Source organism: Idiotropiscis lumnitzeri, unplaced genomic scaffold, assembly GCF_059441095.1.
Source record: "Idiotropiscis lumnitzeri isolate Australia: NSW breed Sydney's pygmy pipehorse unplaced genomic scaffold, RoL_Ilum_1.0 HiC_scaffold_35, whole genome shotgun sequence".
Taxonomy (NCBI): Eukaryota; Metazoa; Chordata; class Actinopteri; order Syngnathiformes; family Syngnathidae; genus Idiotropiscis; species Idiotropiscis lumnitzeri.
Genome location: NW_028283573.1, coordinates 772144 through 795586, shown reverse-complemented (window position 1 = coordinate 795586; position 23443 = coordinate 772144). Strand labels below are relative to the sequence as shown.

Sequence of the window (23443 nt, the reverse complement as noted above, 5' to 3'; positions counted from 1 at the left end):
TGTGGCAGAATTGATTGTTCAATGAAAGCAGTCAAATCTTTCATAACGTACCATTTTTCAGAATTTTGCCCCCCTGGGTTCCCCACCCTGCCCCTTTTCGATTAAAGGACAGTCAACTCATGGCTTATTCTTTGTGAGCAATTTCCACGTTGCAAACGTTGCTTCAATGGGATTGTTTTTTTGTTTTGGTTTTTTTACCGGCGTACGACAAGCAATTTGGACAACAGATGGATGGGAACGGTCTTCTCTAACTAACAGCACATCTTTCGTGAGTTAGAAAAACATTGCCTAAAAAGGTGCCAAAAGTCTTCCATTTTGGTTTGACGAGGCCATTTTAGTCTGATTTTGTCCATTTCCGTTTGCCCTTCAAAGACAACCATTCCATTTTGTCCTACTGCTACTAAATTTGAACCACATTTGCAAAACAAGACGCTCAATTGCAGGAAGTTTCAGTTCTCATGAGTTTTATGACTGCTAAACACTATCTTACATGATTTTTTTTTTACTCCTTTTTTTGTATCAACCTTTTCAGTACATTGCTCAGAAGGCAACCGCTGTTACTACTAAGCTATACTAAACGAGGCTCGCAGCGCCATGACGTGACTTAACAGTCCAGTCCCGGCAGCGTGGAGCACTGGAGGATGCGCAGGTAGTTTTTGACCTTGTCAGAGTCTCGACGGAGGCAGTAGAGCAGGTCATTGCGGTCCAGCGAGTGCAGATCTCCTCTTTTGTAGAAGGTAAAGGCGGATGAGTGGAGCACTCCCTCAGGTTGGACGGGAGCGAGCGTGTTACTGAGCACGCCCTGAAGCTTCATCTAAAGGTGGACGGGAAAAAATTAAATAAAAATTTGACTTCATATGTCAGTTGTGTTTCACTTTTAATTTCAATGCAACTCCTTTTATGTATTTATTTTAGTTATTAAAAAATTTCACCATGAAAAGTTGATGTGCAAGAGATAAAACGAGGCCAGATTGTTAACTCTGATTAAAAAAAAAAAAAGGTAAAAAAAAATGTTGACCATTGATAAAGTGATGCTTTTCTGCTATTTTTTTCCCCAACATTTTTCTAAAAAAAAACAAAAATATTTGTTTTCCACTTCACTTTTTTTTAGCTCTTAAAAATAATTTTAAGTAATTTGGGGTTACTTAATTTAGTTTTTTTTTTTTTTTTTTAAATGGGCCTGTTTAGTTTTGACATTTTGATTTTTGTTTTCATTTCATTATTTCTCCCCCTTTTTAGCTTTTTAAAATCCATTTTTAAAGTATTATGTTTATGTGTAATTTTGTCTAATATTTAGCCATCACATAGAAACATTTATTTAAACGGACAGTACACTCCTCGTCAAACCTCCAATCGAATGCTATCCAATCCGATCCAAGCTCACCTTCTCTGCCATTTTTAAAACTCCATCTCTCAGTTCTTGCATCACATCGCTCATCTCCATCGCCTTGTTGGAGCTCACACGACTGAAGTCCCGTTCACGGTTCTGGTTCCGATTTTGTTCCTGGCGCATGCTCTGATGCAGCTGTGACAAAGGGTCGCCCCAGGCCCCCAGCAGCCTCAGGATCACCTCAGTCAGTTGCTCTCTCTGCACACAGATTGTTGGATTGTTGTTAATTAGGGTTCCACTCATGTTCTAGCATAAATATAAACATTTTTTTTTTTTTTTTTGCATTAGCATACATCCATGCAAATTAGACAGCTCTCCTTGCCCACACGAGAAGTCATCCCAGTACATTTTTTAAAAATTATTATTTGACTCGAGCAGCGACGCATTTAAAGCCTGCCGGTACCTTAAATTCTGTCTTTTGACGCATACCTAGAAGTTGTGGCACTTGCAGGAAATCTTGCAGGAATGTTGTACTAAAATAAAAATTCCCCGGACTGATTTCAAATTCCTTAATAAAAGGTAATTGGTGCTTTTGTAACTTTTTCATTCATTTCTTTTAATTTCCAAAAATTACCACAATTTCATAATCCTCTTAATAATGCAAATTATTAAGTTTGTGTACAGTATATTTACTCACGTCGAGACTTTTTGCATTCTGTTTGTCACCTGGCGTCAGGATGTCATGTGTGTGGCATTTCCACTTTCTGAGCGTGTTGCGGCTGGGGAACAAGTAGTCGTCCTGTCGTAGGGAGGGAGGGGAGAGAGATAGACAAAGTGTGAAGGAGGGGAGGAAAGAAGGGAGAGAGGGTTGGAGTGAGAATGAGAAAGAAAGGTAAAGAGACAGAGGTGGAGCGAGAGAGCAAGAGGGAGAGAGAGAGAGAGAAAGAGAGAGAGAAAGTGGGGGAGAGAGAGAGAGGATAAAAGAGGGAGGGGGGAAGAGAAAGGGAGGATGAGAGAGAAAGATGAGAGAGGACGAGGGAGCGTGAGAGAGAGGGATGGAGAGGTAGAGGTCAATTATAAAAGGGAGAGAGAGTGGGCAAGAGAGGGAGGTGTAGAGGGAAAGATAAAGAGAGCGTAGGCGAGAGACGGCAAAAGAGAGAGGCAAATAGAGCGAGAGATTGAGGATGGGGAAGAAATAAAAATCCAAACATCCCGAACTTTTTTTTTTTCGTGAGTAGCGGACGTAATGTAGCGAGTGAGGTTGGCTCACGGTTTGCGAGTGCAGGTCACTGAAGATGCCGTGCATCCTGGACGACTGCTGCATGACCCGCTCGAAGAGGTCAGCCAAGGTGGGGAGGGGGCAGCCGGCTTGTCCGTAGGCACAGATGGGTGCGCTGGCCACGCTCAGGAAAAGCAGCGCCAGTGTCACCAAAGCTAATGAAACTACGGAGAGAACAGAAAGTAAGCGTTCAAACTCCCCATTCCATAGCGTGTAGATTCATTCTAAATCCTACCTTTTGTCATGGTGGCTCTGTTGCGACAGCAGATGTCTTCTCGAAGGGTTGCTTCGGTCAACGGGGCGACTCGTTGCAGTGACGACGCTGATTAGATAAACTCATTTATATACTCGTTTAAACGCATAATGTCACGTGACGCGCATATTTGTGCGCTTTGTAGACAACCCAGGCGGAAGAGCGGAGACAGCCATTGGCAATTTGTCCACTGGACTGAATGGGGCATTCAGGTTAAGGTTAGACTAGATCCATGCATACAAAAGTCTACACACCCTTGTTGATGAATTTGGGATACAAAAAAATGACAGCAAGATAAATCATTTTAAACTTTCTTCACCATAAATGTGACCAATAAACTCAACAATTGCTGCATACACAGTCCAGTACATGGAGTAAAAACAGTCATACAATATCAAAGACGGTTAAAAACAACAAACCAATAACACAAATGCAGCAAAGACCATAAAAGACAAAAAACAATGTCAAGCCTCGCGCCGACTCAAAATTTTCTCCAGACAGGACAAAATTGGCCTGAATGAGAAAGTGTCTTTTTTGCTCAACATGTTATACTTTTGACTGTCACTCGCACAGCAGTGGGAGGAAATTCCAAGTTTTAAGACAGAGGGGCAGAAAATTCAATAAAAAAAACAAAACAAAAGGGCCCCGAAATTGAACCCAGTGGAACGCCATACGACAGAGGAGCAAGGCTAACATGAAATGTTGTCTGCCAAGCTGTGAAACTTTATTGAAAAGAATAATTTTAGAGGGAAAGTAAAATAAGTAAAAAGAGGTTGCACAAGTGTGCACATCCTTTAAGAAGTAGGGATGTGGCTGTCAGGCATAAACCAATCACATCAAAATGTTATATGGGAGTCAACACACATTGACCCCAATGAAAAGTTCGGCTGTTCTACAGGCCTTTTTTTTTTTTTTTTTTTTTTTACATTATTAAAGTCAGATTTTCAGGACAAGCCAAAGTCGTACTTGGAAAGTAGTACTTCCTGACAATCAGAGAAGTCTTATTGTTCAAAGGTATCAGGCCGGAGAAGGGTGAAACGACTAGACGCGCCTCCAAAATGGGCGGAAAATCCGTCAGGGAAATTGAAAGCAACAGAGAAATTGCAGGAATTTCTTTTTTAATGATTTATCTTGCTCCATTTTTTTTATATCATAAAAATATGGCACGCATAGCAGGGCGTGTGGAGGCCATCTCCAGTAGTACTTGAGTTAACGACAAATAAACAGTGTATTCTAAGGTGCTGTTCAAAATCGGAGTGAAATCGCAATCAGTACCTAATACTTTGTCATCCTTCTTAAATAGAAAATAGAATCTAGAGTCAATATACATATGTACAAGTTGGAGTGCATTCTAATACAGTGTGCTATCGGAGCCGAGATGAGGGAGCACAGTCCCCCTCGCCCGACCACCCCCTTCCCTCAAAATGGCAAGAAACGCTCCATGTCAAGATTTGCGCTCAACATCTGTGATGCTTCCACTTGCGCGTGGCCACGGCCATGTTGGCATCTTTCTTGTGCCAGGGGAAGAAGCGGGCGATGGCGAGGGTACCGTTAGGCCGCACCGAGCCCGTCAGCACGTAGAGCTGAGAGCGTCCGGGCCGAACCAACGCGTGGGCGCAGCGCAGGTTGATGAGGAGCCACTGGTGCAGCAGGTGGTGGGTGTCGTAGGGTAACAGCGGGCCCTGGCGGATGAACTCAACATGGCCCTCAACCTCAAACTCGGGCTGGCCCGTCAGGAGGCGGCGGCGGTGGTGCAATTTAGCGGTCACAGCTGCGAAGGAGGGGGAAAGAAAATGTCAAGAAACTCAATCACGCACAATTGGCAATTGATTCAATACCAGCCAAGTAAAGAAAATGGATCTTTGACGTGTTTAGCCGTCAATGGCACTAAATGAGTTAAACAAAATTCATGGAAGGGTTCAGTGTTAACTCCGTTAGTCACCACACATTCGAATAGCACTACAAAGCAGCAAACTCCGTGTGCAGAATGCGCTAGATAGTGGGTAGGGAATTGATCCCCAACACAGAAGGCGATTCTATCAAAACGGAAACGATATCAGAATGGTTTCCGATTCTTACCAAAGTCATGTTGGCAAAAAGCATCCAGGATTGTTTTCATAGCCCGAGCTTCTTCCACCAAGGGACAGTTTTGACAGGCTGCTTTGGGCAAATCTGCAAAATAAAAAAATATATATATCATTTTGTGAACATGAAGATACAACAAACAAATAAAACTTTTTTGTTTCTCTTTTAAACAAGCCTTTTATACACTTATAATACATAATGTCGTCAGGCAATTTTAAATGAAAAAAAAGAAAAACAGACTTCCACACAAGTATTGTTTTCTTAATTTTCATTCATTACTATACTTGACCTTATCATTTTTTTACTTATCTCAACAATTTGTGCTAATGATCATCTGCCAATACTTTCACAAATTTTGTTAAAAAAAAAAAAAAAAATGGGGATATAATGTAAATAAGATTTCAGAGTATCACACATTAAATGTATTCCTTTTTTCCCCAAATAGAAATAAAACCAAATTTAATGTAAAACAAAAAAAAATGTACATCATGGGTGATGATTTGTTGAAAATGTTCTTCCTATGCGACACCATCTTTGTTTTGTGTCAACTTTGTGGCGTTTACCTTTAGCAAAATGGCTGAACTTGGCATGCGGAGACAGGCACATATCTTCCTCGGAGGGGAAGCGGTCGCAGTCAAGTGCTTGGGGCCAAGGGTGGCCCTGGCAGGCGAGAACGGGGGCACAGCTGTCCCTCACGGCCACGCACAGACTCCGACAGGGTTGGATGAACCTAAAGGCGGGACGAAAGCGCCGGAATGTCAATCACGAGCGTGCGGGGAGGCCCGAAGCGGAGTCGAGGAAGGAAAGCCAACTTACGTGTCGAGACAGACGGGTGCGATGAGTGAGCAGAGGAAGGCCTGAGCTTGAGGGTGGCAGCCAGTCTGCAGCAGGGGCCTCCAATCTTCAGAGCGGGGTACCACTTCGCCCTCCAGGTTGCTGTGGCCCAAAAAGTTGGGGAGGCGCATCTCTGAGTAGCCCACATCTTGACACACCTTCATCTGGTTGGGGATGGTCACGCATCGGGTGGACTGGCCCAGGTCGAAGGCCTCCAGTGGGGCCAGGAGAGTCGCCGCGAGGATGACGATGATCACGGCCATGTTGAGAGCGGATGACAGGAGTGTGGCGGAGGAGGCCGCGGGCGGCTTTATATTCACTCGCGAGAGACAGCCCCGTCAGTCTGTAAGTCTCTTATCAACTACCTATCAAAGACGGCGAGACGATGTGTTTGGAGACAACGGCTTTTTTGTCATGGCTGCAGACAGAGAGGGGGGCACGTGAAGGAGGAGGAGGCGGGGAAGGGTGGGGGGGGGGCTGCGTGTGAAGCTCGGGGAGACAATGGGCAATCACAACCCAGCTTTCATTGAGCTGAAAGCCAACCAAAGAAGGAGAGTGTGGCGACACGGCTTGGGAGAAAACAAATGCTCAATTGCTTTTGCATTGTGTTGGTTCGAGGCGTTTCATCTCAAATGAAACACATCATCCTGCCCAAATTTATCAATAAAAAGCAAACCTAATCTTAAATGCACCAATGATAAACGCAGGTGTCAAAATGGAGCAATGAGAAAAATGTCAAAATTGATCCTAGAACCGTGGGAAAACACTCATGTCCAATGAAAAATACTCATGTCCAGTATACCGTGTACCCTTGGCCAATGAAAAAGAAATACAGCCAATCCTTCCTATACCATAGGTCATAAACTATTGATTAGGGGAAGGAGAAAAAAATGATTTCTCCTCTTGTGGGAGTAGTCAGGAAGTCACACGATAAATTATTACAGAAGGTCCAAATGTACCACATGGAAATATGTGCATCTCCAAAAGTAGACGACGCCCATGGAAGACACACTGCACTGGTTGCATCAGAAAGTGCATCCAGGGATTAAAAAAATGTGAATCTGATCTTGGGCGGGGCAAAATCATTCTCCCCCCCCCCCCCCCCCCCCCCAAAAAAAATAATTATATATATATATATATATCTATATATAAAATTTACTCTGGTCTGATGAATGCACCACAAATGAAAAACACTCCTAATGTAGCATGTATTTAAATAATGAAAGAGACACTTGTCAAAATTCACCCCGGACCAACAAAAGAAAAAAAAAAAGAAAAAACAGCACTAAAATTGACCGAGGACCAAAGAAAAACATGCATGTCCAAATATAACCTGTTCCCTAAACAAAAACAAAATGTCTTTTCATGTGAAAGTGAACTTGTGCTTTCCTCAACTGAGAATGGACCCAAGCCAAGTGAGCGTCTCACAGACAGACAGTCTCCCTCATTTTTGCAACGGCCATCCTTAATTGGACCTTTTGTGCGCAAAGCAACGTCTCCTTGTCTTTTTGGCTTTGATCTGCCCAATTTGGATGCTTGCGGCCTTGTTTTGGCCTTGTCTGAGCTACTCGCCTGGGTTTAATGGTCCGACCCTCATTTGAAGGCAACCCGCGTTTTCATAAATGAAGTGGGCGGACATCCTATTGTGATGGACAAGCAGTGTTGACTTAGTCTTGTAATCCATCAATAGAATGACAAAAGAGCATCTTAGCTTTGCTTTGTCATCGTCTGTCTCCAGATGTAGATGTGCATCTCGAGCCTGCGTGCCCCTGGGCCTTTCAGGACTTTCGCCTCTTGACTCAGAGGACTCTATCCCCAGCGGGCGCTTTTTATTGGGACCTGACTTTTAATTTGAGCCCTCCTGGTGTTCTTGTTAAATGTGGACCAGCGCTACCTGGCTGCGGCCAAGGTTTTACAGCCCTCCTCCGATGACTTGGTGGCTGGTTCCAGCTCGGGTAGACGAGCACGGCCTGTCGGAGGGGACTAACTGGGCAATTAGAGTCACGGACCAATTTGGGAGAACAATGGCTCCACATATTTAACACGAGCAGCCCAGCGGGGATGTGTTGTTGGGCTTAATGGCTGCCCTGTAGACACCCTGTCTGTCGTGGTAATGCACCGCTTGGCTAGGAACAGACACTTGTCGACTACACTTGCAGACAAACGAGGCTCAAATGAAATAAAACACACGGCCCAAGTCAGATTTCATTAAAATACATCTTGAATGTCAGCAAACCTGAGCCCAGACCTAAAACACGGCAAAAATCGGTGGGATACCCTCACAATGGGCAGTCAAGATGTGCCATGCTGATAAGACGTCAAAGCAGCAAAAAAAATTTAAATAAATGAAAATATACGCTTTGCCTAATTTGTTAGAGAGCATTTAAAAAAAAAAGTGCAGTTCATTTTAGAACAAAGTCATTCTGACATTCCAACATCCTTATTTCACGTGCATTAGATTTAACTAAGCGGTTCAGAAAATAAATAGACAGATATTAGGAGAGTAAAATGGTGTTGAGTGTCAAGAGTCATTTTTTAAGTAGGTGTACAGTATACTTAAAAATTGCCTCTGGATCCAGATTTTATTTTGCGCAACTACTTGATGAAATAAAGTTGAATAAATCCAACTAAAAGTGTTTTTTTCAGTCTACATAGAATCGTCCGTGTTAACTGGCCAGCCTCCACACCACTTTCCAGTCTCGTCATCAATTCCCCCCGACCCTCCGCATTTTACTAATATCAACTCGCTCAATTTTTTTTTCACCTCCCCCATTTCGGCCAACAAAGCCACATCAAAGACGGCGGGCAGCTGTGGAAGAAAGGGGCAGCTCACATAAAAGCTGTCTCCTCCCAACATATAAGAGACTCATTAACTTAACAGATTGAGCCCCCACCCCTCCTTTGCATCCTGCTGGGCTCCAGCGGGACTGACAGTGCCGATGCAGACTGTCACTCACACTCAATTGTCACATCCAGTCTCCGGGGGCCTCACGGGCAGACGCCGCCACGCCGAGACGGACAGACGACAAAAACGCACCTCTACTCGGCAGACGTAAGGAGACAGTATTATTATTTCTCGTCGTTACGCAACGCAATCCGACCTCTCCGGTGGGCGCCGGAATGACGACGTCATTTTAAAAACGTGCGACCGGCGGAGGCTCGGTGATGCCGATTTACGCAAATGTATGCGTAATGGATGATTCTTCCGCGCGGTCAAGTGCGTCGGTTTAATAAACACAGTGCGGCGCGTGTTGCACAAAAACGTCATATCTTTATTTGTGGCCGCTTTAGCGTCCATCGCTCTCTCACGGAAAAAAAAAGCAAAACAACAGTCGAATTGACGTCACTCACTCGCTTGGAGGACGAAATTAACAGAAGCCAAATGCGGGAACGTCTGTCATGCAGCACTGTGATTCGATGCAGCTCTGTCGACAAAGATAGAGTTAAAGTTATTATTTAGGCTAATATAGTAGTTGCAGTACATTGCTGTAGGACACTACAAGGTTTATTAGGGACAAAGTGACAAAAAATTATTCCGATATTAATTTGTAATATTGTGAGAACAGTTGTATATTTGAGATATATTTCATCTTTTGCAAACAGACGATATGATAACTGAGACAAAAATATTGCAGTCTCATGGTATTAAAATTGTTGCTTTTTTGAGGGGGGTACAACACCATTTGGTTTTTGAAAAAAAAAAAGACACTTTCATCTCAAATTTCTGACTTTATTCTCAGAATTCTGACTTTAAACTGAAAATAAAGTCAGAAGTCTAGTTGCAAAAGTAAAACATTCGAAGTCATTCGGATTAAAATCCTGACCGGAATAAAAATGCGTCATGTACACACCCCAATTGGAAAATTCTGACCCGATCAAGACCATTATGATCAAGATTTTATTCCGAACGAGAGCGGAGGTTTATGTCGATTGAAAATCTGATCAGCGTGCATAAAACCATTTGCTGCCAAATTTTGTGATGTCCGTTTAAACGTTTCCGTTATTACCGAAAGCGAGTAGAAGCAGAACCACCGGACACGGAGGAACGTACGGCTAGCCACGTCTTAAAAAAAAAAAATACAAAAGTGCGGTCTGGAGGACACATTGCAGCTCATTGGGAATTTCCTGACAGGAAGAAACAGCGCAAATGGGAAAAACACGCAAAAACAACGCTAACGCTTAAAGTATAAATGGATTTTTCTTCTACTTCTTTTGCGCATGCGAAAATAACTTGCTCCAATCGAAAGTGTGATGCATGAACACACAAGACCGAATCGGATCCATATTTTTAGAGACCATGAAAACATCGCACCCGATCATAATTTCAATCTGAACTCTGATCAGATTAAAGAAATTGTGTCCATGCAAAGATAGCCAATGATGCAAAAAAAAAAAAAAAGTCTCACGAGAATAAAGTCCTCATATTTTTGAAACAATAGATTTCATATTAGATAAATGTATACTTAAGTCTTGTGAGGGATCCTACCCCTCTATCATAAACTTCAAAAAGTCCCTGAATTATTCTAGTTTTACTCTCATAACATACATATATTTTCTCAGAACTCACTGTTTCTTTATTTGGCCTCATTAAGTATTTTTTGCCCGTGTGTACGTTTATGTTCAAGGTTGAACTGTTATCTCTAAATAATGACATGTATCCCTGCGTTATTATCATAGTAATCGTGTGGAATCTAATAGGATGGAACACGCTTACATGGGAGAGTCTCTAATGGAGGGAGGGGGGTCGCATCCCAGATAGGCCCCGTTGGTGAAACAATAGTGAAGCAGCGCCCTGAAGCATGTATCCTGAGGAGGGAGGCAGGAGAAAAAAAAAAACCATACATTTAAATGATCAACAATAGAGCTAATGGCAAATTTAATGATTTTATTCGTATTTTTTTCCTGGGCACTCACCCTAATGAGAATGTGCGGGTTTCCAATGATGAGCAACAAGGCTTTGGCGCGCGTGATGGCCACGTTGAAGCGCTTAGGGTTGGTCAGAAAGCCCAGCGCGTTCTGCAAATCGTCGCTCAATACCAATTCGTTAGAGCGCACCTAAAGTGTCGTGCACACGAGCGCAAACTGAAAGTTGACCACAGAGGATTTCATCGATTCGCTCTTTGGCCCAAATATGGCCGTTTTGCGCCTACCGTTGACATAATGATCACCAGGAATTCTTGTCCTTGGAACTCCTCTACGGAGCCCACCTTGATGTCGGACAGGCCCACTTTACCCAGAAGGATGCGGATCTTCTCGCACTGGAGAACAAAAAAAATGATGAGATTAGTAGATTACTGCATGTGCAATCAGATGGATTGATACTCCATGTTTTCTGGCACAAGGAATTATTCAACGTTTGTGAGCAACAAATTTCAGCATCATCAATATATCCCAGTTTTTTCTTCTTTATTTAAGTGAAGTGTTAATGTCCAAATATTACAGTAACTTGTAATACCAAACGGAATTTTGAGGAATAAAACTACCATCTTGTTTTTCAATGAACACTTAGACCTATTACGCTACTGTACTGTTTAGCCCAATGGTGGAATTTCAAGAGCTAATTTTCTTTTTTTTAGGTGGTACTTGGTGTCAAAAGTTTGACAAATACAAATATGGTCGAAACATGCCATATTATTGCAAATTTAGAGGCTGCTGTCATTTAAACGTACGATTGTTCGTATTTATGTCATATTTACTGTTCCAGTAAGTAGTGACGAACCAGCGTTGACGATATAGACGTTAAATTGGACTTGCTCATTTGGACCCGCAGTGAAAATAGAATCTTAATATAAAACAGAACAGACACAATAGACGTCTAAAGTCGACCATAAGATTTGAAAGGAGAAGGAAAAAACGGCAGTTGTTATCAGATTGCAGTGTTACTTGTTTCCTGTAGGGGGCAATGATTCCTATATGGGTGGCGTCAACCGGGTTGTAGAGTTTTTTGGTTATCTGGCAGCAGTACAACATGACCTGCACTGCCTCTGCTGGGTTGAACCACGATGGGCTGTTGCCTTCCCTCATTTCTTTGCCCTAGAAGACAGCATCCTTGTTACCTCGGTAGAGGGAAAAAAAAAAAAAAAAAAAAAAGGTGCGATGCGCATTCAAGACTTGCTCACTCGGATGCCATGAAAGAGGAGAGGAAAGCCCTTTTGGGGAAGCGTTTTCCACTGGCAGAGGGAGTTCACGACGGCTTTGGGGGCCCTGGCGCACAGTTCTCCGTGATAGAAGAGCTTAGAGGGCAACGTGATCAAGGCCTCGTGGGATCGGTAGTTGTAGATCAGCTTTGTCACCTGGAGATTTCAACGACATCATTCAAGTATACTTTGACAGCAACGTATGCACATCTTTTTCCAAATACAAGTACAAGTTAGTAGCAAGCGCGCCCACCAGCTTTGGGTTGTACCCCCACTCCTGTTTGGCATAAAGTGGATTGGCCATGAGCCTCTCCAGCAAAGACATGCCCAGGCCAAAGGCGGAGGCCGTCTTGGACTTCACGATCGGCCCCAGCTGGCACGGGTCGCCGGCCAACACTACCTGAGCCCGAACATAAACACAAAGTTAAGTCAATTGATAGGATATTCATCTGGGAGAGGACTGCACAAACATGTTTAATTAGTCACTGGAAATGAAAAACGGAGACAAACAGCGAGATGTGCCAGACAATTTAAGATTGGCAAAGTGGAGTTTAAATTCAGGAAGAATTCAAGGGGAAAATAAAATGAGTTCTACCAGAGACAAAAGGTGGTAAAACGGGGACAACAGAGTGATCGCAGCCTATTCAAGATCGCTGTTTTTTTTTTTTTGTATGACATTTTTCGTTTTTTCCTCATTTTGGGACAAGCAGAGTTGGGCTGGTTTGTGATGGATGCTCAGTGTAGTACTGCCACCGCTAAAACAAACCACTTTAATGTCTAAAATTTCTTTTGGTATGATGACAGGTACAGGACCAATCTAGATGTTTTGGCTCAGTACTTTTGTCCAAATAAAAATGTGACAATTGCTACTTTCTCCAGTTACAGTCCCCACGACCTTCGAGAATAAGGATGACAAGTAATGACTGACCTGTCCGTCTCTCTCTGAGATTAAGCTGATGGGGATCAGGGATTCCGGTTCCGTTGCTTGGCCTGCCTCATCCAGGAACACATGAGTAAAATGTCCGATTCTGAGGATGAAGGGGTGGGGGGGGACACACACAAAAGTTACAGACGTAAACCTGTAGATTGAGGATGCTTACTGGGGCTTACTGGAGTCCTAGATTGTAGAACATGCCAGCGCTGGAGCAGGTGCTGACCACTATGCGGTGGAAAGAGGCGTGACTGAGGTCCTCCCCGGCCTTGGAGTACAATTTCAGCACATCGGGGATGTACTGTCGGAATGATAAATATTACAACAAGGATTCATTTACCAAGCGATGACAGCCTCCTTTCATACCTTCTCCTGCCGGTAAGAAGCATTGACACGGGCCATGCTTGCGGCGTGCATGAGACCGCTGTCGTGCAGGCGGGAACAGATGAGGTCGGCCGCGCTGTTGGAGGGCGTGCACACCAGGACGCGGCTGTTGGGGAGAAAGTGGTACACCTGCGAGGGGAAAAATTTGACAGTCAAGCAGGAGGCTTTAGTTTGAGCGAAAACAGGAATCGATTCCTATGAGATGCCGTCAAAAGGTAATGAGCACAATCTAATTGAACCGGTTAGTGCTGACCTGTAGTATGACCTCGATAAGGGTGATGGTCTTCCCTGTGCCGGGAGGTCCAAAAAGTACGTAAGGGGTGGGGCGACACTCTCCGGCCAGGATTCTCTTCACTGCCTCCCGCTGAGCAGGGTTGAGGTCAAGATTGAAAAAGTGGCCTGGACGAGGGATGGGCTTCATTGTCATGGCGCCATCTGAAAATGAATACACACACTTAGGATGGTGCAAACACTTCCTCGGGGAGCGTCATAAGGCGCGTGTACCTTTAGTTTGTGTGCCTTTTGACTTCATGTCGACTGAAATGTTTGGTATCTGGCCATTTTCCTTCACTGGGGCCTGCTGATAAAAAATTAAAAAAATGATCCTCCTCAAAAATCAAGCACTTTGCGCTTCCATGGGGTCCTTGTTTTTGACGGCGTGCATTATGTGGTTTCAAGGTGTGTTTGGGGTTATACATAAAAAAAATAATAATAAATAAATAAATTTTACCCCCAAAAAATAAATGCATTTTAAAAACAAAAAGGAAAATACCATTAGATGATTAATAACAGGCACAAATGTTAGTTAGCCTGTCAGATGTAAATGCAATCAACAAAGAAGAAAAATGAACATCAGGCCAATATAAAGTAGACACCATATTGAGAACTGTTAATTTCTACAAATAATTTCAAGACCTGCTTTGCAGCCTTGCCACATAATAAAAATTGATTGATTTTCTGAGTAGCCACCATCAAAAAATCCGTCAGCGATGCCAATCAGCCAAAAGAGGGCAGTAGAGAGAATTAGTTGGGAGGTGGAAAGGGTGAGTCATCCTTAGGACTTATTTGGAATGATTTTTTTCATATTAAAGTCATTGGCCATTGTTTTGAATTTCAATGTATAAGCCTACTATCTCTTCCATTTTAAGCGGTAATAAAAAATAATGTAATTTATGTTCAAGGTGATTTTTGAGTCCCTGGCGTCCTTCGCATCTGCCGAATGGGCAAGTTGGCCCCATACACGGAACTGTTTTTCATTTCATTGTTCCATATTTATGACAGAGAATTTTTTTTCATACAAATATTTCCTGTATGAATTGACAACTAGTTAGAGTCGGTAAAAAAATGCAATCTGCCTTACGCACAATTTCAATTAATTCGGAAATAACGAGGACCCCCTGTGTATATATAAGTTATAGTGTTTGTTTTTTTTACCTCATCTCCATCCGGTGTTTTGTTTTGGTCGTCTTCATCGAACCACTTCACTGTCCACAGAGGGCTCCGAGCAGTAACTCTGGAGGGGAAGAAAACTACACAACAAAAAAGACAAGGATCATCGTCATGCAAATTAGCTAACGATGGAAGTCATCTAGAAGCCAACATGGCGCCCGCAGGAAACAAGTAGCCCCAAAGGACCACATGGCCAGTTAAAAAAAAAAAACTTTTTTGTAAGAATTTGAAAGTTTTAATGCTTGCAGAGATTTGCATTGTGCAGTAATAAGGAAGCACTGGCACTTACTCCCCGCAAAGGATTTGATCTGTTCAATTGCGTGGTGACAGCGCCTCATGGTCACTCTGGTGAATGGGAGAGCGCAGAGAATAAGGTCAAAGAATCAGAGCGATGCGACGCTTTCTCACCTGTTGTAACAGAACTCCACATCGAGAGGCTCGCCGAGGTAACCGCGATGAAACTCCGGGTTGACTTTCAGACTCACATCATCGTCGCTGATCTAGAATTATAAATAGACTTTAGCGTAGTTGTATTTTTTTTTGGGGGGGGGGAACGGATATAGTGGTACCTTGACTTGAATCGGTTCTATGACCAAGTGAACATCTGCTCCTTGCAAGTGATGTCATTTTCTATTTGTGGATTTGACTGTCTGATTTATTGAATAAACGTCTGAAAGCGCCTTGGCAACTCACCGGAAAAAAACATCGACCAAGCAACGGCTCATAATCGGCAAAATCTAACCTCAAGGTACCACTGTAGATGTTTTACCTCAGCAACACAGCTCAGATACTCCATCACGATGCCGTTGCTCTGAGGACTCTTCAATACAATTCTGTCACCTGTAAAGCAGTGAAAAAGAAGAAGAAGGTACTTTAGACACAAACAACACGCTCTTCTACTGCAGTTCAAAGCTTATGACTGGCCTAGATTGAGATTGGGCCTCCCCTCGGCCAAGTCAAGGACCTCCAGGTGAAGGTAGACGGCCCCTCTCCTCAGGAGCGCTCCTTGGATGGTCAACTCTCCCATCTCTCTCTCGGCATGAAGTTCCTCCAGCCACAGCAGAGTCGAGAAACGGGCCTGTGCGTTGGAGGCTGACAGCACCTGGTGGAAGCACACGGAACGAGTCAAAATCCAGTTCATGTATGGGAATGTTCTGGAATTCTAACCTCTCCTAAGCAGGGCTGGACGACCAGGACGTCTCTTTGTCCAGCCGCGCACTCTCTCAAATCCTGCGGCACCACGTAGGAAGGCAGGAAGCACGGCAGGCGCCGGTTAGGAAGCCTGGGGGAGGGAACGTTAATCATCACGGGCCTTCCGTCATTCTGTCGGTTGATGAAGATAAATTACTAATAAGTGCTCAAACCTTTGGCAATTAGATTTCTTCATTCAAATATTAAGTATTTTTGCAGGGGGTACTTTACTGGCATGAGGTTTTTTTTTGCCACATTTTAGCATCATTACAGGTTGAATGAAGACAAATTTTTAATATGCTGTATATAAAGTATAAAGGTTTCTATAGTGATTGCAAAGTGATACTACAAATATACTAAACTCATTAAAACCCAAGCTTCAAGTAATGACTTCAAGTATTCTTATCTGCCAGTTTTTTGGAGCAGCAACTGGAAAACAACCCAGCAGTGTTCAAATGAACGGCAGATTCATGGATTGTCATTTTAAAACCTTCATTTTGGAAAATGGGATTTGAAAGACTGATTATCAATATTGCTCATTGATTACTTGTACAAGTGGCCGACAATTTCCTTGACCCCCCCCCCCCCCTTTCTCTGTTATATTTTGGCTCAGGTTCTGGATGACTGTTCCATATTATCCTCTAAAGTTAATAAAAAAAAAAATACTTCAATAATATTTTTGCTGACTTTGATACCTGAATGTGGCGTCCTGAGGAGCAGCGAGGGTGATCACATGAGAAGGCGCCACCGGTACCGGCTTGGCTTCAGCGGGGCTGTAGGGCGAGCGAGGTAGCAGCAGACTCTCGTCTTTGCTGCACACTGTCACTTCCAGGCGCCTCCCGATGACGAACGAGGGGAAGTGCAGCAACAGCAGCTCGGCGCAGCTTCCCAGACTCCTGAGCAGATCCCCACACGCGACACGTGAGACATGCGAGCGGAACTGATTTGATGCGACGGGGCAGCACGCCCGGACTGAGGTCGGAAGCGAAGCCAACATCGCTCGTCTTCTTTAATGTTTGAAAACCATTCAAAAAGCAGAAGCCTAACTTACTTCGCTTGGCAGCCGACGACAACAGACAGTCGTTCTCCCGGAGGAAGATCAACCTCTCTTTCTTCCCTCCTCACGCCGAGCGAGGGCTTTGTCTCCTTGCCATTCGCCTCTCCAACTTGACTTGCACGTTCTTCCGCATAAACACAACCAGAGTGGGAGCCATGTTGTCCTTTCGACGCCGTCTTGTTTGTATTCAGAAAGAACTGTTCTTCCGAGTCCCAGCCGGCAAAGTCGCAGTATTTAAGCCGGTGTGTCTCTGAGCTTTTGTTCCTATTTGGGAAGCAGGAGCACGATTTAAGTCCACCGGATTCACTCAAACAGCCCAAATGACTTTAAGAACTTATAAGTAATTTCTGACAGAACTTTTCTGAAAGTACAAAAACATAAGTATAGAGTACTTGTTGGCCATAAAAAGACATCAATGTTGGATTTACAAGAGAGCTCCCAGCACCCATTTACAATAAACGCTTTATCTGATTTTCCATTAATTTCTTATATTCTTACAATTATCCAATATTTACTGTCATGAAATACATGATACAGCCCGCATGCTGAGAAGCACAAATTACAAATGAATAACTGCACAAGTGTCTAAACCGAGCAATAACAGAAAAATTAAAACATGACACAGGGTTTAGTGAGATGCAGGCATTTTTGCCGCCCACTTGGGGTTGCCATCCTCACATTCCACACTCTAATATTTGACTTTGAGTGTGTATGGCTTTGAAAAATAGACTACATTAAAATGAACCAACAACGCTACCTTATATTGACAATCGTAGCCAACTGTTGTGGTACGTCAGTTAGCTCAGCTCTCCAATCGGCACAGTATCTTCTTTTATTATGAAATATTGACTTTGGACATTTTCCGTCAACACCAATTCCCTTCTTATTTGCTCACTTACTGTATCCATAGCACCAGTTTTCCGTGGTCTCCCATCAACAAATCTCCAAACTGGCCATAACAAGTCACATCCAGCCCTCCTTTGTCTTCCAATAAGCACTCGAGCGTCGCATTGGGCATGGGAGTCAGGGTTGGCTGCAAACTGCAAAAAAATAAATAAATAAAATAAATAAATCAATCAATCATTTGCATTCAAGCAACCCAATCAAAAGGACAACAAAATTATCCCAACATGACACATTTTCTCTGGTTGGTGGAGCAATGAATGAAACCAAGCACAATACTAACATGCTTTTTATTGTTGGCACATCGATTTTTGAGGTGGAGTCTTAAATTAGTTGTGTTAAGTGCTTTTCCATCATGCAAAATGCTCAATTTGCCCCTTTGTCTCCAGTTCCCACCTTCAAATATTTTCAACCTGCAGAAATTTTCATTTTAACATGACGCCAGCTTCACATAAGCTTCCCGCGAATGTTCCCCCACTCGCTGTGTTTACTTCTGCCGATTCCGGCTCTGTTGCCATGTTGCATATTATAAAAGATTTTTTTTAATTGTTTTTGCAATATATATGTGTTAGAGTTGTTGTTGTTGCTTTGCAGCCCTGCCTTTAAAAAAAAACATTTAAACCCAATCTTTTTCCCTCGATTCTGATCAAAATTATGTGATCAGGAACAGTTTACAATCGCTTGATTGGGACATCCCTGATTGCATGCATGTTAAATAAAAATTATACCTAAATAAATGTTAGAAACACAGTTCTACAAGCTTAAATGTCATTTCTATTGTACCTCAAACTCAACTGAACTGTACTTAACAAATGTATTAGACTGAAAAAAAAAAAATGCATCATTGAAACATTTTTGCACAGTTGGATTCGTGATATGCAGCTCAGAGCTCACATTGAGAATCGCTGCTCTCCTTTTTACGATAAGCCATCAGACCGCACTTGGATGAGGCAGTTTGATTTTGTCACAGACTGGAGGGGCAGCCGCCGTTTCATACCTCTGAGTGCAGGGCGCCATGCACAAGGCCCTCCAGCGGTAGATGGACTGGCTGCTCTCCATCATCACCAAGTTGACCATGTGGCCCGGCGAGGGCTTGTAGTAGGAAGGCAGCAGCAGAGAGTCCAGGGAGAAGAACACTCTCTCAGCAACCACACCCTTGTTCGCGTACATGCTGGTCACACACACCTGCGCACATCGGAAGGAACAATGTAACATAAACTGCAACAGATGAATACAACATAGTGATAGACCGATATGCTTTTTTTCAGGGCTGATACCGATTATTTGTAGTGATGGGGGCCGATATTCATTAGTGGAAAAAAGTGGAAATGGTGTCAAAATTTTGAAAAATAAAAACTCCAAAACTTGACTTAGATTAAATGCCTTTAAGCACGTTTATGAAACAACTTTAGCGATTCTCAACATGTTAAAGCTTTTTTAGATCTTAGAAAATAGAAAACTTAATTTTAAAAGTCTAACAAAAGTGTATGGAGCTCCCAGGCTCAGCTGTATGTAATATAGTTAGTGAAGACAAACGTCTACTTAAAGTTTACTACAGCAAATAGTTCTCTATTAGTTGTGATTTGTAGTAGACTGACATTTATTCAAATTTCGGCAAAGTCTGTTGTAGTGCATGTGACTCAAGGTGAAAAAGCAAACAGGCAGCTTATTGCAGATTGGCTGCTACCCACAACACAAAGAACCAATCAGATGGTGCTGTGGGCTGGCCAATCTACTTCTGCATGCAGGACCACCAGGACACCAGAGAGAGGGAAGTGTGCTGCAGCGAGCTAAAATAAACCAGCTTTTAATTAATCGGCCATGAAAGTTATTAAAAAGGCCGATGCATATTATCGGCAAGATGCCAAATAGCGGCACCCATAATCTGCCTGGCAGATAATCGGTCTATCACTAATGTAACACTATCAAGGAAGCGGCTACCTGATTAAGACGGGAATAGCGTAAAGGGGCAACAGTTTGAGCCTGAGTGGTCCACTGGTTGGGATTGATAAAATATGTTGCTTGGACCCAATCTCCTGTCATGGGCTTGTAACCTGAAGATGAACAAGATAAAACAACTTTTTAAACAAAAGAGTGCAAATATCACAAGGGACAGTTTCATGCACCACAATCCACCTTCAGATTGTGGCGGTATGTACCTTCGCATAGACTGGAGCGTGGGAAGTAAGTAGTCTGATTGATGTAGCCGCACTCGCCGTCAAATGACGTGACGTTGCCGATGAGAGGGCATAGCCGAGCGCAATCGTCCTCCAAAGACGCCCCTTCTCCAGCCTCCCACGCATCAGAACTCTTTGCAACCTAGACAGCACAATTCAAAAGGGTCAATGGAAACATCAACGCTATGACCCAGTAGGGAATATTCTTCTTGGTCTTTGTTAGATGACGTGTGATCACGGGAGATTTTTGCCCCGGAGGACTTATTTGGAATCAAATCCTTACGAGGGTGGTGTTCTCCGTTAGGACCACACACAGTACAACCATAACTGTTAAATGCTTGATTTTTCTATTATCCTTGAGTGGGATCAATAAAAGTTTTTTATGATAATAAAAATCCTTATGTGTAAACGGAGTTTAAGTGGATGAAGTCGCAGGCTGATTTTACACTTAACACAATTTGGAATAGAGAGATGAAGTAAAAATGGAGTTAAATGGATATTAAGTAGATCAAATGTGTATTTTCATTTTTGTGAGGACAAGCGCTTCAGATCAAGTTAAGTCTGTGAGCAAGGAGCTGATCCATTATTATCACCAGAGCGGTTTTAAAGTTAGTACAGTCCTTAAGTACAGAATGTGGCTATTTTTTACATCCCTGCATGCACTTGAGGCGACAACAACTCAAACACACAATTGTCATGCTAACATGAGTGCTGCTCACCCTGAGTGCTTTCCAACCACCTTGGGCTCCATCTCCCACCGCAATGCAGCTCACCACATCCCCAACTTTGAGCGGCACCCCACCCAGCACCACGCCACTCGTGAAGTAAATGGCATCGTCCACGAGGCCGTGGTCCAGGCCCAGTTGGGTCACCACGCCGTCGGTGAGTTGGCGAATGGTCTCAGAATCTGCACAGCAAAACAAATGAAACAGCAGGCATTTAGTGTCAAGGCGTTGGGAAAAGTGAAGCCAGAAGTTACCTGCTCCACCGCCGCCGGCTTCCAATTGTGCCGTACTCCACAACGGGGAGACCAGTTTGGACAACATCCATCTCACGGCTGAGAGCATTTTAACGAAACTGACTCAAGTTGGTGGAAACCTGCCGCGAGAGAGGGTAATATAGTCAAACATGTAGAACATGAGGGCAACAACTTTCTTGGCTCGGTGTAATTCATTTAACTAATTAGCTAACGGCGTACTTGGATTGAAACGCTAGCGCCCAGCGACAGGAGGACTGAATAAATTCTTACCTAAACAGCTATTGTTGTGCGCGTTGTAATTTAAACTGCGTTCTTTACGCACGATGTGAATTAAAAGTTGACGACGAGGATTCCACTCAAAACAAACCGACGCCAAAAGTGGACAGTTCAGCTTCAAAGTGACGATGTAGGCGCGTCGATCGACTCATGGTGAGGGGAGGAGCTGCGTGGGCCTAAAACTGAAAGCCCGCTTATCAATTCTAAACAATTTTTATAGTTAAATTGTTCTCAAAATGAAGTTATTCCAAATATTTATTCGCACAAGACACACTGAATAATCACAAAATACACCAGGTTTGAACTGCTTAAGCTAGCTGGAACATGTGACACTCGAACTTTAATGGAGCCGATGCCAACTACCATGCGAAGACGATGTTGCTATTTAAAGGCAAATCTATAATGTAGGGACGTGACAACATTTTTCGCCCGAATGTCACTCGAAAGACCTGGAACAAAACGGTTTGTAATTTTTTCCCGACATTTTAAAGGCTTCAAAAAGCGACCAAATGCCGTTAAGTTTCTCCATTGTTCCAATACAATGACTCGTGACTGGGTGTCTTGTGCGAACTGCGAAGCGGTGCGCGACTGTTAAGGGACGAGTAAGAGCACGAAGAAGTATTTTTAGTAGAGTCAAACATAGGGAACGACTACGTGTGCCATAAAAGCCACCTGTGCAGTTACTTCCAAAATGTAAGTTACTTCCAAAAGGTAATATTTCACATATGACATGTTACTTGCATGTGAAAGTAGTACGTTCCTTTACAATGATAATATGATAACCATCGAACGGGAAATTGGCTGTTCTTAAGATCACATACTGGTTTAACGTCCATCACTACCTGCAAAACGCCACCAGGTGGCAGTAATGTTCTACAAATATGTTCCCTTTCCCGCTTCAATACGTTCTCGGTTAATTGTTCAGTGGTTAACTTCTAACTTCTTCACATTCACACCTTGACATGAATGTTTTGGGGTTATATGGGAGAAATCCACAGAAAACCTATGTAAGCGCGTGAAAAACTGAAACGCCACACAGGTTTACTGTGTATTATTTGTGGTCTCTGTAATACATTAACATCACCATAAGAGGTCAGTGTTGGCCCTAAAAAAGAACGCCTGCCCAAGGAGACGTCAGCTTAAGCCATCGGTCCATGCGTGAATGAGAACAATACAGAACTCAAACAGCCCAAAACTGTTGTAATTTCCAAGACAACAACAGCAGTCGGACTTCCACATCCTTCGAGGATGTGGCTTTTCCCAACCATTAGTCTTTTTGTCACTTATTCTGTAAACAGGATTACACAAACAGTAAAATGATGACTTAAACAACCCAAAAAACCTCATCAGTGATGAGTGTGGTGTGGCTCAGGAGGAACCTATTAAATTTTGGGCTCCCCCGCCCCCCATACCCTGAACATTCAACATTTCTGTGAAAGCAGCTAATGTCATAATTTCATTTTCTTCGTGAGTGGTCCACCATTACACAATGTAGAGAGTATTTGTTGTTATGTAAAGTTATGTAACTGAGCATCCCTCACGATGTGGAAAGTTTGTATACATTGAGCTCCATCCTCAAAATGGGTGAGATCTCATATATACTCAATTATCTGAGAGTAGCTTTTGTTTGGTTAATTGAAAAGTACACAAAAAGTACTCATCTGTTGAGTGATCTGGAATTGTTTCATATTTCGGGGCAGCACGCTTTGTGAGGACTCCGCTGTTCGTTTTCCACTGCTTGAACCGAAAGTCGATCCAGGAAACTTATCGACTGTGAAGCAGGCGTGCCAAATAATTTTTGTGCTGTTCAGTTCGATGATAAGGCTAATTCCAGCCATTTCTGGTCGGGGAAAAAAACGTCCCCTGGTGACAGTGTCGCCCTTTTTGTTCACTCTCCATTGCTTGCCTGTCAGCTGTCTGTCTAGGGTGAGTAGTTTTACTTTATTTTAGTTTTAGGCCTACCAATTGAGAACATTAAAACGACCTGTACACATTTTTTATGATGGTGTTGGTAACTATTTAATTCCCTATATAATTTCTTATGGTGTGACATTTTTTTAAAACGTGATCAACCTGGAACTCAATGTCTTTATTGGACTCGGCTACCTTGTGCTGGCGTACCTAATGAGATGCCCGGTTAGTGTACTGTACACTCTGCATTCTGTGTGCAAATGGTTG

The 23443-nt window shown here is 43.1% G+C and overlaps 3 protein-coding genes across 5 annotated transcripts; all 3 read right to left on the bottom strand.

Moving 5' to 3' along the window:
• Positions 1–477: 477 nt before the first annotated feature.
• LOC148315857 (prolactin-like) lies at positions 478–2927 on the bottom strand. Its single transcript, XM_088287165.1, has 5 exons — positions 2845–2927; positions 2601–2773; positions 2028–2129; positions 1385–1588; positions 478–814 (listed from the first exon to the last, which is right to left on the bottom strand). Exons 1-5 carry the CDS (start codon positions 2852–2854, stop codon positions 605–607), a joined length of 699 nt encoding a protein of 232 aa, XP_088143291.1. The 5' UTR covers positions 2855–2927; the 3' UTR covers positions 478–604.
• Positions 2928–4319: 1392 nt separating this feature from the next.
• szl (sizzled) lies at positions 4320–10579 on the bottom strand. Its single transcript, XM_088287164.1, has 5 exons — positions 10496–10579; positions 5764–6146; positions 5511–5677; positions 4942–5034; positions 4320–4633 (listed from the first exon to the last, which is right to left on the bottom strand). The coding sequence occupies exons 2-5, from the start codon at positions 6042–6044 to the stop codon at positions 4320–4322; spliced, it is 855 nt and encodes a 284-aa protein (XP_088143290.1). The 5' UTR covers positions 6045–6146; positions 10496–10579.
• On the bottom strand, positions 6098–21626 carry mov10l1 (Mov10 like RNA helicase 1). 3 transcript variants are annotated; one of them, XM_088287162.1, is made up of 27 exons: positions 21260–21626; positions 20990–21108; positions 20730–20917; positions 19993–20152; positions 19775–19887; positions 18831–19018; positions 17830–17970; positions 16925–17194; positions 16569–16769; positions 15850–15964; positions 15607–15784; positions 15452–15522; positions 15091–15182; positions 14972–15027; positions 14668–14762; positions 13738–13813; positions 13487–13668; positions 13216–13362; positions 13029–13150; positions 12847–12946; positions 12172–12318; positions 11901–12074; positions 11665–11814; positions 10932–11039; positions 10696–10836; positions 10496–10587; positions 6098–6146 (listed from the first exon to the last, which is right to left on the bottom strand). In XM_088287162.1, exons 2-27 carry the CDS (start codon positions 21075–21077, stop codon positions 6143–6145), a joined length of 3399 nt encoding a protein of 1132 aa, XP_088143288.1. In that variant the 5' UTR covers positions 21078–21108; positions 21260–21626; the 3' UTR covers positions 6098–6142. The 3 variants fall into 3 exon arrangements, with proteins under 3 accessions (XP_088143288.1, XP_088143286.1, XP_088143287.1); XM_088287160.1 differs by lacking the exon at positions 6098–6146 and adding an exon at positions 9033–9206; XM_088287161.1 differs by lacking the exon at positions 6098–6146 and having other exon boundaries at positions 10492–10587.
• Positions 21627–23443: the final 1817 nt, after the last annotated feature.